The sequence below is a fragment of the Chaetomium tenue genome, assembly GCF_020726465.1.
Source record: "Chaetomium tenue strain MPI-SDFR-AT-0079 chromosome Unknown F5144scaffold_1, whole genome shotgun sequence".
In the NCBI taxonomy this organism is placed as follows: Eukaryota; Fungi; Ascomycota; class Sordariomycetes; order Sordariales; family Chaetomiaceae; genus Chaetomium; species Chaetomium tenue.
Window position 1 is genome coordinate 347,594 of NW_027117329.1, and position 11,572 is coordinate 359,165.

At 57.2% G+C, this 11,572-nt stretch overlaps 3 protein-coding genes across 3 annotated transcripts; 1 reads left to right on the plus strand and 2 right to left on the minus strand.

The window, feature by feature from the left end:
• Positions 1-465: 465 nt before the first annotated feature.
• On the plus strand, positions 466-2,534 carry F5144DRAFT_3192 (uncharacterized protein). The gene is made up of 3 exons (XM_066784025.1): positions 466-1,800; positions 1,887-2,255; positions 2,319-2,534. The coding sequence occupies exons 1-3, from the start codon at positions 584-586 to the stop codon at positions 2,437-2,439; spliced, it is 1,707 nt and encodes a 568-aa protein (XP_066647626.1). The 5' UTR covers positions 466-583; the 3' UTR covers positions 2,440-2,534.
• A 4-nt stretch (positions 2,535-2,538) lies between these two features.
• On the minus strand, positions 2,539-6,565 carry F5144DRAFT_3189 (uncharacterized protein). Its single transcript, XM_066784024.1, has 7 exons — positions 6,325-6,565; positions 6,098-6,250; positions 6,018-6,037; positions 5,678-5,967; positions 3,532-5,626; positions 3,276-3,474; positions 2,539-3,214 (listed from the first exon to the last, which is right to left on the minus strand). Exons 2-7 carry the CDS (start codon positions 6,173-6,175, stop codon positions 2,630-2,632), a joined length of 3,267 nt encoding a protein of 1,088 aa, XP_066647627.1. The 5' UTR covers positions 6,176-6,250; positions 6,325-6,565; the 3' UTR covers positions 2,539-2,629.
• A 580-nt stretch (positions 6,566-7,145) lies between these two features.
• F5144DRAFT_477942 (uncharacterized protein) lies at positions 7,146-10,626 on the minus strand (the record flags this gene model as incomplete). Its single annotated transcript, XM_066785076.1, has 4 exons — positions 7,146-8,165; positions 8,224-9,949; positions 10,045-10,310; positions 10,372-10,626. 4 exons carry the CDS (start codon positions 10,624-10,626, stop codon positions 7,146-7,148), a joined length of 3,267 nt encoding a protein of 1,088 aa, XP_066647628.1.
• Between the last annotated feature and the right edge of the window lie 946 nt (positions 10,627-11,572).

The window sequence follows — 11,572 nt, forward strand, 5'->3', positions numbered from 1 at the left end:
GGCGGTACGACGTCCTCGTCAGGCCTCACTGAGAAATCGTGCGCTAGTCTCCTGATGAACTTCCACTCATTGGTGGCGCATTGAACGGGAGGGGCTGGGCATTGAGGAGAACACTACTGTGGTCGTGCCATAGGCTTATCGTCATGTGTCAGGACCTAACTCAAATTGAGCTCAGATGGGCTGGACTGCATCTTCCCCGCCACGGCCTGAATCTCGCACGCGTCAACATTATTGGAGATGCCATTGCTGTCCCAGCAATGCCCGGCCAATGCCTGATGTAACTGTCACTGCTTAGCTGCTGTTCGATGTGCAACTGGGCCGTGCCTGGGTCATGGCCTTGCAGAAGAAGATGGATGGGCCGGATCAAGCTGATATACTTCCTTGGTCCATGTTGACCAGGATATGAGCATTTACTTATATATTGATCCAACTCGTCCCTTCCTTTGCTATATCTTCGTCAACGCCGAACAGCATCATACATTTCCCAAGACGTGCTGTTTTCTTAAGAGAGCAGTGATCGAACAACACCCAAAAGGACATTCGCCTTCACATATACTTCCTGTACATAATCTACCCTTGTATCATGGGCGCGGTACAAGCCGTCCCGGTGGTCGGCGAGGCTCTCACGGTCATCGACAGCGCTGGCCGCACCGTGGCCGCGGGCGTCTGCTATCCCTTCAACCACGACACAGCCGAGAAACTCATCAACAGCGCCGGAAAGTCCTGGGAGGACTACGCGGCTCGCAATCTCATCACCTCCAACGTCAGAGCCGCCTACGCTGAGCTGACCCACGACGATGCCCAGGCCCAGCGTCTGCTCAAGGCCCAAGCCCAGGCCTGGGAAGAACTCGGCGAAAACACACCTGTGGCCGGACATGTCATGGCCGTGGTGCATTACTGTGAAGGAGACGAGGAGGGCGCCGAACGGTGCCTCAACAGCGCGAACCGCTCCACCGCAATCATCGCCGCCGCTGTGGCTACGGGAGGCGCTGGAGCAATTGCCGCCGGCACCGCGACTTTGGTGGCCGGCGTGGCATACGATGCTGCCGTGACTGCCGAGAAGTCGATCGAGAAGGGGGAGTTCACCCCGAACGGCTACATTGGTCTCGCCGAGAAGGCTATCAAGAGCGGGGATGCATGTGATGTCTACAGCCTCGTTACCACTCCCATTGCCGACTTTGCGACTGGCGCCATGGGCGGTGAGGGCAGCACCGTCACTCGCCAGGCCAAGATGAAGATGGCGCCGCTGTCGGAATTGTCTGCGGTGCCTCGGAAGCTGGTTGGCGAAGAGTCCGCCGCCGCGACAACATCCGACTTCCACTTCAGCTACCACGAGCCCGGAGAGGGTGCCCTTGCCGCCAACGAGGCAGTTGCCGCGGCTAAGGCATCCGGTATTGAAGTGAATCTCCACGGGGAAGAGGGGGGTGCTGAGTTTGGCGCCCCCCGCCGCAACCGTGGCCAAGGCCGTCGGACAAAACCATCAGACGGACCCGGAAGACAACCGCAAACAACAGCCAGACCTGGAGACGAATCGTATCGGATTGCCGATAGTGACACGGCAATTCCGGACCTCGACCCAGATCACCTATCGGGAATTGAGGACATGGAATGGGAGTCTCCCAAGATCCCTGATGTTCACATGGCTTATGAGTACGAGGACTGCGCTTGGAGATGTATGGCGCGCCTCAAGGACATGACCGTAGAGGAATACGCACACCAATACCACGGCAAAAAGTTTGACGACATGCTGACCATGAGGAGTCTTGGCCAAATCAAGGGCATGGTCGAGCAACAAGGCGGGTGAGTTGTTCTAAAGCCAAAGTCTCGTCTAGAGAAAGGGGGAAAAGAGGGGCTGACCATCGGCTGTCTGCTTCGCTCTAATTCAGCATTATCGTTATCGCCGTCGAGCCAGACATGATCCTCGACGTAGCCCAAGAACTCAACCGACTTCTCAACACCAAAAAGGCCGCGGTCGCTTATACACGAGTGGGCGAGAAAACAGGCCACGTCATCACCATCGAGAACCTCCGCAAGCGGGCCAACCCCAAGAACCGGCTCGAGGCCGAGTACTTGGCAGACCGTCCCCGGTGCGAGCACCAGTTCTTTGACTACCAGCCCCGGACCGACGAGCCCGGGCTCTCGTGGATCGCCAAGAAGGGCGTCAACGCGGCACCGGACGTCCCCTTCACAGCCCACGTGTTTGCTGTCCCCCCGGTGGCGGGCGATGTTGGTGCTATGGTTGGGAGAGCTCCCACGTAAGACAGATAACCCGTTTCTTGAAGATTGATGCAGTTGCGGTTGTGGCTAACACGGAATAGGAATGAGGCTGTGATGGCTCACCAATTTCGGAAGCTGCGCGACGTGAAACAGATGGAGGCGGCATGGAGACGGCAGAACGGCCGGGATGCAGTTCTGTCGAAACGGCGGGGTTTTGTTTGAGTTGGTGAGAGTGGGCAAAGGGTAGATGTGGGAAGGGTGGTGATACATGTCGAGACAGATGCGGTCTGGGATCATTTGCTCAGTACCTAACTAACCACCTTTTCCTACATGTCACAGTACTATTTCACTTCATAACATAGTCTTTCAGCTCTATTTTCTTCTTGCTGCCCCCCAACACTCTGCGTCATACCTAGATGCTAGACCCTTCCTCCGCATTGAGAAACTGAATCGCCGGATTGCCTGGCTCCGCCGAGCTTGCAACTTGCGGCATCCCTCCCTGTTGGCCTTGCTCTCCCAGGACAGCCACGTTAACCACCTTAAGCCCAGGCACCGCCGCCTTCAAGACCGGGATCAACTCCCGCAGAACCATAACTTCATCAAACGGCATGGTCCTGTCAAGAACGGAGTCGGCTGTCTCTCCAGCCTCCAACCTACGCTTGAGCTCCTGCACAAACCGCATGGCCCGCTTCATATCCGCTTTTTCCACCTTCTTCACGACGTTCTTCACATTCAAGGTGACTCCATTGAACATGTCTCGCACGAGCTCGACATATTGTTGCTGCCACGCCGGCCACGACTTTGCCACGTGGAGGTTCAGACACTTGTCCTTGCTGGGGTCGAAGAGCACCCCTTTCCCCTTAGCTAGGCGCTTTTGTTGGCCGGCATAGGCTGCCAGGACGCGAGATGTCGTTGTTGTGACGTACTCGGAGGTCGATTCGAGGTTGGGGTTAAGTTCGGGGACAGCGGGGAAAGTCTCCAGCCGAATGGTGGAAGGCTGCCCGTGAACTCGCGTTAGTACATGCATGTAGTTGGGGGGAGGCGGTGTTCCCTTGTACCTTCAACAAGACTTCTCTCCAGATATAATCTGCCCAGTGAGGTGCGACAATGCACAGCATGAGGGCTTGCCACTCCACATAGTGCCGGACACATTCATGGTGCATTCCGATCGATGCCGCGTGGGTGGAGGCACGGTAGCTGTCACGGGCGGCAGTGAAGTCGTAGAACCCAGATTTGAGCGCTGCTTTGAAGTTGGTACTGTTGACCATGATTAGTTCCGAGCTCTGTTATGCCGGGTGGAGTGCTTTAACTTACGGCCGGTATGCCTGAACCGTTTGGCGAACCAATACGCTCAGGTCATTCAAGAACAACGAGTCCCAGAATGTCTTTGCACCCGTCCTCTGGATGGAGTCGACGCTGTCCAGCTTCTCTACAGCTCGAACACGACGGAACTCTTCCTCAGGTCCCAGCAACCGAGCATGCTGGAGGACATTCTCGATCCACCGTTTCAGCTCAAAGAGCTTGAGGACTGTGGCGTTGGCAGTTTTCTCCTCGAAATTGGCATCATCAATGCCGTCTCCGCCATCGGCGAGAGCGATCCGAGTCGCATCTGCCCCGAACTTTTGCACGGCGCTGGTAAGGGTGAGAAAGTTGCCAGTGCTCTTGCTCATCTTCTCGCCGTTTAGTGTCAGGTGGCCATTCAGCTTGATGCCCTTTGGAAGAAAGTCTGGTCCCTCCTTGCCCCATATCGCTTGATGGATGTAGAGGAAGAAAACCAGATGGTTGTTGACAAGGTCCTTCCCGCTGATGCGCACATCTAAGGGGTACCAGTAAGTGAACTCCCTCCTCATAGCGTCGAGGGTGACTTTCGGGAGATCACTCTGTACCCCATCAGCAAGAGCGAAAATGTACTCCCACACACCATCGGTCATTTTCGAGGCCGTGACGTCCGCACTTCCAGGTAGCTGACCATAAATGTCGGAATGGAAGAACCCTGCGACGGTGTAATACGCCATGTAGATGGTGGAATCCGACAGGCCCTCCACCATTTGCGACGGGTCCCATGGCAGATCCGTTCCTAGGCCATACTGGCGGGTGACGGACCACTCCTTCATCCACCCAAATGTCTGTTCCAGCGCGTGTTTCGTGACCGCACTGAAACAGTTGAAGCCGAGTCCATCCTCGTCGCGGAGGTGGCCGACCGTTTCATCCCTCCAAGGCTCATCCACACCATATGCGAGGAACCACTGGTCCAGAAATGCCGCAACGCAGTTCTCGCCTGAGCGTGAGATGACGACGCCGTCTGGCTCGCAATAGACAAAGGCATCTCCCGAGTCTAGGAGCTGCTGGCGGATCCGCGTTTTGGCCTCCTGGACGGGCATCCCAGTAAATGGGCCGAAGGCCATCGTGCCGTGGTAGAAGCCGACCTTGTAGGCCAGCTCCTTAGCCGCAAGCAACTGCCGCTCGTCCTTGGGGGAATTGATCTTGAGCTTTTTGACCAGAGTTGGTGCGATCAAGTTGCCGTACTCGGGTGTGTCAATGATCGGAATGCTGTCCTGGCACACCCACTGGGGATCGATTCCGTAATGCGTCGCCTTCTTGAACAACTCGAGCGTCATGATGTGGTCGTCTGGGCTGTCCGAGGGCACCGAGGTAACTAAGCCCGTTCCTTTTGTTTCTTTGATCGTGTCCATAGGGATCACATACACGACATCTCGAGCGCTGAGAGGCGTACGAACGGATGAGCCAACCAGATCAGATCCTTTGATCTCCATGACTTTGGGAACGGTTCCCCAGTCCGGGAAGATGCCTTGAAAGACCATGTTGCGAGCGGATCTGTCTGTGGCGAGGTAAAAGATCGTGTCGGAAATTTTAAAGATGCCATACGTGATGGTGGGCGAGACGAAAAGATTCGTTTGGCCGTACATGGTCTCCGGGCGCAGAGTGGCTGGGATCATGAAGACGTCGGCGGAACTCGGGATATTGTTGCTGGACGAGATGACCTCCATGGCCCGCGCCGACCAGTCCATAACCTTACACTTCAAGGCGATATACTCCTGAACCAGGACACCCTCCCCAGAAGCACGGTCATGGTCCAGACATGGCTGACCATCTTTCGGAGAATAGACCGTGTACCGCTTCCCAAAGCGAATCTTCCCGAGATCCCTCAGCTTCCGCATCTGCCAACGGACGAATGAGTCGTAGTACGGGTTGATATCAGTGGTGATGAAGCTCCGCCGCCAGTCGATGCCGCAGCCAAACTCGGTGAGGTGTTGTTGCCACAGCTGAGGAAAGTAGTGCAGCCAATATCTGGCATCGGCGAATTTGTGAATCTCCTCGCGGGGGATGCCCAACGACATCATGACTTGGAACTGGTACTTTGCTTTGGCGGACTTCAGAGCAGCCTTGCCTGTTATGTATTAGCGACCAAAACACGGTCTTTAAAACGGAACGACTTTACCTTTCTTCAAATTCGTAAACTTGGTAACATCGTCCTTGGACTGGGGCCGTGGCTCTGAAGCATCACCCGATTCTTCGGTGGCGTCACTCTCGTCATAACCGGTGAATAGCTCTCCGAACATGGCAATCTCGTTCGCAAGCTTGTCTGCGCAAGCCTTGATAGGCATGCCCGTTGCGTGATACCCCTGAGGATACAAGGTGTTCTTGCCTTCGGCCCTAGCAACGCGGGTAGCGAAGTCCACTTTGGAGATGGTGAAGCCGTGGCCCAGATGTGGGACGCCATTCACATATCTGAGCGTCTATTAGCAAGAGCTCCTGACGCAAGAGTGAAATGGGTGGACTTTCGGGTATGCCATGGTTCCTGTGTTCAAGTTAGCACCCACTAAAGAACACTGCGAAGTCGAAAATGGACAATACTAACCAAAGAACTTGGGCACCTTGGCCCGCAGCACATCCGCCGAGATTGAGTCCAGTGGATATTCCGAGCATGACGGAGCATCGCTCTCAAAGACCCTTTCCGTTTCCCAGAGCTTTTGGTATTTCTTCTCGATCGCTTTGAGGGTATCCCTCTTCTCTGTCTACCGACGAGGTAAGGTCAGTTGGTGAGAAGTAAGAACATTGTGGAATGACCAAACCGTAGAATCGTACATTTCGATCTTCATTGTGCCGTGCGAGTTGGCGTTGGCATCCATGACTGCAGGCGCTGCCGCTACCGCTGAATTGGTTTCGTCCATGTCTGTGAACTTTGACTGTTAACGTTTACTCATGACCAACGGAACTGTGGCGAGAAATGCTCTGAAGGGTGTTTCGTTGCACTCTACAGCGCGAGTTTTGACGACGAGCTGTCACAAACGCCGAAGGGCTGGGGAGATGGGCTGTTAAGTTAACCACATGACTCACCCAGTGTGGCTCGTTCAGTGTGTCATTGATGTTGGCAGTTGGTTTGGAGCGCGGCTAATGCCCCGTTCGATTGGCTCCCGCTTGCGCATCGGGTACCTAGGTGAGCATGGGTTTTGTGAGTATGTGTTGTGTGAGACCACTAACAGTATGAACCTGCTCCATTTCACAGCAATTTCATCCCAAGTTCTCGGCCGAATTGTTATATTGACTTGCCTGTCCAACCAAGACGCTATCGCGCTATCTAAACCAGTTCCTTCGCTATTCAGAGGCCCGCAGAAACCACAGACCTCGTCCCCATTTTGCCCACACCACGCCGCCCCTGGATTGCCCAACACACAGCAGCAACCAGGGGCCGTCTGCACCCAGACCTCGCCCGTCCCCTTTCGGGAACCCTCCACACTCACCACCACCATTGCCCCATCCCCAACAGCGGCGGAAACAACACCGACGCCATCACCGACGTCCACCCACTCACCACCGACGCCATCACCAATCTCGGTGGCACCACCAACAACGGCCAGCACGACACCACCAGCCTCCATCGCCCGGGGCTTCCCGCCCCTTTTTAGTCAATCGCGCCCGTTGGCAGCAACCATGGCCTCCGAGCTCTCATACCCACTCAGATAGTCACCAAACACACGCTCCTCGATATCCATATCCTTCCACGCCCTCCCCGTCGACTTGCGCGCCTTTCTCCTGAAATACACGCGCTTGGCCCACTTCCAAGCCTCAACACCCGCAAAGAACAGCGCGGCCGCGACAAACACAATGCCCCACTCCCAGCTGATGCCGGTGTGCTTGAAGACGGCGTGGTTGATGACAGGGATGTACAGCGTGGGGAATAGCGAGACGAAGCCGAAGAGGATGGCCCAGAAGAGGAACTTGTTGCGCCAGACGTCGTGGAACCATTGGGTGAAGTAGCGCTTGCTGCCGGGCTGCATGCGGAAGAAGGAGCGGCGCATGTCGACGACCTCCCAGGCGAGGAAGAGCGAGAACCAGGTGAGGCAGGCGAAGGTGGTGGCGCGGGCGCGGAACACCGTGTCGCACTCGTCGCTGTAGTAGTCGTTGCAGTTCTCGCCCAGGTTGCCGTTGCCCCAGGCGTAGACGCGCAGCGAGAAGCTGGCCAGGCACAGCGCGGCCACCCACAGGCCGTAGACAACCATGTCGACGAGGAATTCGAAGGTGAAGATGCCCATCTTGAGAGAGTGCGGCGGGCGACGCATGATGTCAGGGACGGCGCGCTCGAAGCCCAGACCCATGTCGGGCAGACCGGATGTAATCATGATGATCCAGACAATTTCGACGGGGGCAAGAGGGAAGACGGAGAGCGAAGAGGCATCCTTGAAGACCAGCCCCACGAGGAGGGTACCGGCTTGGGCCAGGTTCTCAGCCAGGACGTGCAGGACAAACTTCTGGATGTTGTCGAAGATGCGGCGGCCTTCCTCAATAGCAGCCACGATGGAAGCGAAGTTGTCGTCGGTCAACACAATGTCGGAGGCGTCCTTGGCCACGTCGGAGCCGGATTGACCCATGGCAATACCGACGTCCGCGCGACGCAGAGAGGGGGAATCGTTTACGCCATCGCCAGTCTGCGGGTGCTTCGTTAGCTTCCGGGCAACATTCCGGTTTGCGTGGGGAGGGACTTACCATGGCAACAAACTTGTTGCGGCGGTGGAGCGCGTCAATCATGCGGACCTTGGTGCTCGGGGCGCACCGTGCAATGACCAGAGGCAAGACCGGGAGCTCGTCAACCTGCGCGTCGGAAAGCCCGTCGAACTGCGCGGCAGTCATGACCATGGCGCTGGCGATATCGGCGCTGACCCGGTTCATGGCCTTGGGCAGAATGCCCACCTCGATCGCGATCGCCTTGGCCGTCTCGGGGTGGTCACCAGTAAGCATGTGAACGGAAATGCCGGCCTCGTGGCACTCGCGCACGGCCGGAGCCGATTCGGGGCGGGGAGGGTCGTAGAGTCCAATCAAGCCGAGGAAGGTCAGGTCCTTCTCGATCTCGTTGCGGTCGGTATCCTCGTTGGCACCCATGGCCGGGTCCAGCTTCCTGCTCGCAAGAGCCAGCACACGCAAACCAAGACCGGCGAAGACCTCCATGTTGGACAGAATATGGTCCCGGAACTCGTCCGTCATCTCAGCCTCGGCGACCTCGCCCTTGGGCACATCGTCGGTGCAGTACTTGGTACACACCCGGATGACACGCTCCACGGCACCCTTGGTGAAACCGAAATGTTCTCCGGTGGTATTGTGCTTCATGATGACGCTCATGCGCTTGACGTCGCTGTCGAACGGGAACTCGGCCACCTCCACCCACTCCGGAGTGTTACCTTCGGTCTCCTTCATGACGTCCAACCTGTTCTTGCCGAAACGGCTAGCAAAAACCTGGATGGCGATCTCGGTCGGGTCACCGCGGGCAACCCAGGTACCTTCCTTCTCGAAGACGGTGGCGACGTTGGCAAGCGAGGCAACGGTGAGAAAATCCTGTAGACGGGATTTGCTGGACGCGAGCAGATCGGCGGGCGAGGATACGGCAGCCTTTTCACCGGCTGTCTCCTCTTCCTTGTCGGAGCGCGGGCGGAAGTTGATCTCGTGCGGCTCACGGGTGTCGAAGCGGACGTCTCCCTTGGTCGGGTTGAACGGTTCGCTGGAGGTGAGCTCGACAGTGTACGTGCCGATGCCGGGAATCCATGCGCCACGGGCGACCATCTTACCCTGGGTGAGAGTGCCGGTCTTGTCGCTGCAAATGTCGGTCACAGCGCCGAGAGCCTCCAGACTCTTAAGGTTGCGGACGATGACGTTGCGTTGGACCATGCGCTTGGTACCGGCAGCCATGGTGATAGTAAGGACGACGACGAGAGAGGCGGGAATCATGGAGAGACCGGTGGCCACGGCGTAGATGATGACTGCCTGCGAGGTGTGGAATTTGTTGGCACCCAGGACGATGATGGCGCAGACGACGGCGACACCGAACAGGAGCATGGCCAGTTTGCTGAGCTTGCGCTGCAGCGGAGTGCCGACGTTGACGCCCAGGAAACGACCGAGGGCATCGCCGAGGGTGAGAGTGTAGGCTTCGAGATAACGATGGGGTCCAGCCTTGCCATTCGGCTTGCGCTTGACAGGGCGCACGCGCCGTTCCTTTTGGTTGAGGGCCGAGGCGATGGCGCCGATCTCGGTGAAGGTAGCGGTCGCGAAGACAATGCCCTTGGCGCGGCCTTTGGTTACGGTCGAGCTGCTGTAGGCAACGTTGAGCCGGTCGCCGGGACCGGTGTTGTCGTCGAAGGTGGCATGCTCGCGCTTCCGCACGGGCAGGGATTCGCCAGTCAAGAGGGCTTCGTCGGTTTCAAAGTTCTTGGCCTCGATGAGTCTGCAAAAGGCTCGTCAGGGACACGGCCACGCAAGAGTAACGGTGATAAACGGAAAAAAGAAAGCATAAAGCCACGACGCGCGGTGCTTCCGTACCTGATATCGGCCGGGATGGTGTCACCCATCTTAACCTCGATCAAATCGCCGGGAACGACCTCGCCGGAGGGCACTACCATGGCCTCGCCGCCGCGGACGACGGTAGCTGTGGGGGAACTGAGCGAGCGCAGGGAATCCATGGTCTTTTCGGCCGAGTACTCCTGGAAGAAACCGACGACGACGTTGAGAAGGATGACGGCGGCAACGACGCCGCCCTCGATCCAGGACTGAATGCCGAAACTGACGGCCATGGCGAGGATAAGAACCTGTGTTTGGCCATGATCAGAATCTCCAACATTCCTCGGTTGAAGAAATGGGCACAGTTACCAAGGTCATGGCATTGGCGATCTGGGCGATGATGATTTTGAGGGGCTGAACACCCTCCTCCTCGCCCAGATCGTTCCGCCCATACTGCTCGAGTCGGGTCTTGGCCTCGCTCGCTGTCAGTCCAGACAGAACGTCGGCATTCAGCTCGTTGGCCAGTTGCTCATACGTGAGGGCATGGGCAGGGCGGCTCGTCGGGTTATTGGACTGGCCCGAGACATGGCCGCCCGAAGGCTGCCCGTCATTGCTCGCACCCATGTCGTCGATGGGGGATCAATGGGAGGGGCGGCTCGAGGGTGGAGGACGTGAGGCTGTTGTAAGACGATATCGGTTCAACGGTATGGGTCGGGCTATCTGAGACTGCCGCGCAGGTATGGATCAATGTCTTTGTTGGAAAAGACAAGCAAAGTCCAACACTGGCTCGGTGGTTCGGGGGAAGCTGCAGAGTAAAATACCAAGCAGCCAAGCAAGCCTCGCGTCCTTGTCCCCAACATTCACGCCGATCGACCCGCAATGGTTCTGGGATAGGTCGCAGTCTCGACTTCTCGTTTGCTGGTTTGGAGAGGAAGGCGAGGATGTGCAGCCCTTGGCATCTTGGCGACCTTGGCGGGATGAACCATTGAAGTGCAGGTCGGTATCGTTTTCGTCGCAGTCGGTTGAAGCACGGGAGGGGGTTGCGTCGGGCGCACCGGGGTTGGTCGTCGCCGTCGTCGATAAATCTTTCCTTCTTTCTCGGCGTTCGTCATTTCTTTGACATCCATGCTTGTTATCTCGAGAACTGCCCTCTCGCTTGTTGGGGTGTTGTTGGTTCCTGGTTCTGTGATAGGATTATCCAAACCGCGCTGCCGCGATCCCAATTGATCCCACACATGGTTCAATGGCTCGTGGTCGCCCGTTGCGAGCAGTGGCAAGAATGTCGTCATGTTCGTCGCGGGGCAGACCCGGGGGCGCTGGACCACGGCAACCGCAGCCGGTGCTGCAGGGGATCCTCGCCAGAACGGCCGTCGTGCCAAGAGTGCCAAGTCCCGGAGCAGTGCGAGCCCGCATGGAAGGGGCCAGAGCGGAACCCCACGGAAAACCTCGGAAGAACCACACCATCAGCAATTGGTGGTTACCCACACTCAACATTGTTAGTGCTCACTTCCCCAGGAACAATTTCAGCCCACCGAATTTTTCCTCTTGTCGAGGCCTGATACGGAAGGTC

Bases quoted from the DNA above. Each gene is read 5' to 3' on its own strand.
- F5144DRAFT_3192 (XM_066784025.1), top strand. From the start codon at position 584: ATGGGCGCGGTACAAGCCGTCCCGGTGGTCGGCGAGGCTCTCACGGTC. The intron at 1,801-1,886 runs GTGAGTTGTTCT...GCTCTAATTCAG, and splicing joins ATGGTCGAGCAACAAGGCGG to CATTATCGTTATCGCCGTCG. The intron at 2,256-2,318 runs GTAAGACAGATA...AACACGGAATAG, and splicing joins ATGGTTGGGAGAGCTCCCAC to GAATGAGGCTGTGATGGCTC.
- F5144DRAFT_3189 (XM_066784024.1), bottom strand. From the start codon at position 6,175: ATGCTCCGTCATGCTCGGAATATCCACTGGACTCAATCTCGGCGGATG. The intron at 6,038-6,097 runs GTTAGTATTGTC...ACTTGAACACAG, and splicing joins CAAGGTGCCCAAGTTCTTTG to GAACCATGGCATACCCGAAA. The intron at 5,627-5,677 runs GTAAAGTCGTTC...AATACATAACAG, and splicing joins GTTTACGAATTTGAAGAAAG to GCAAGGCTGCTCTGAAGTCC.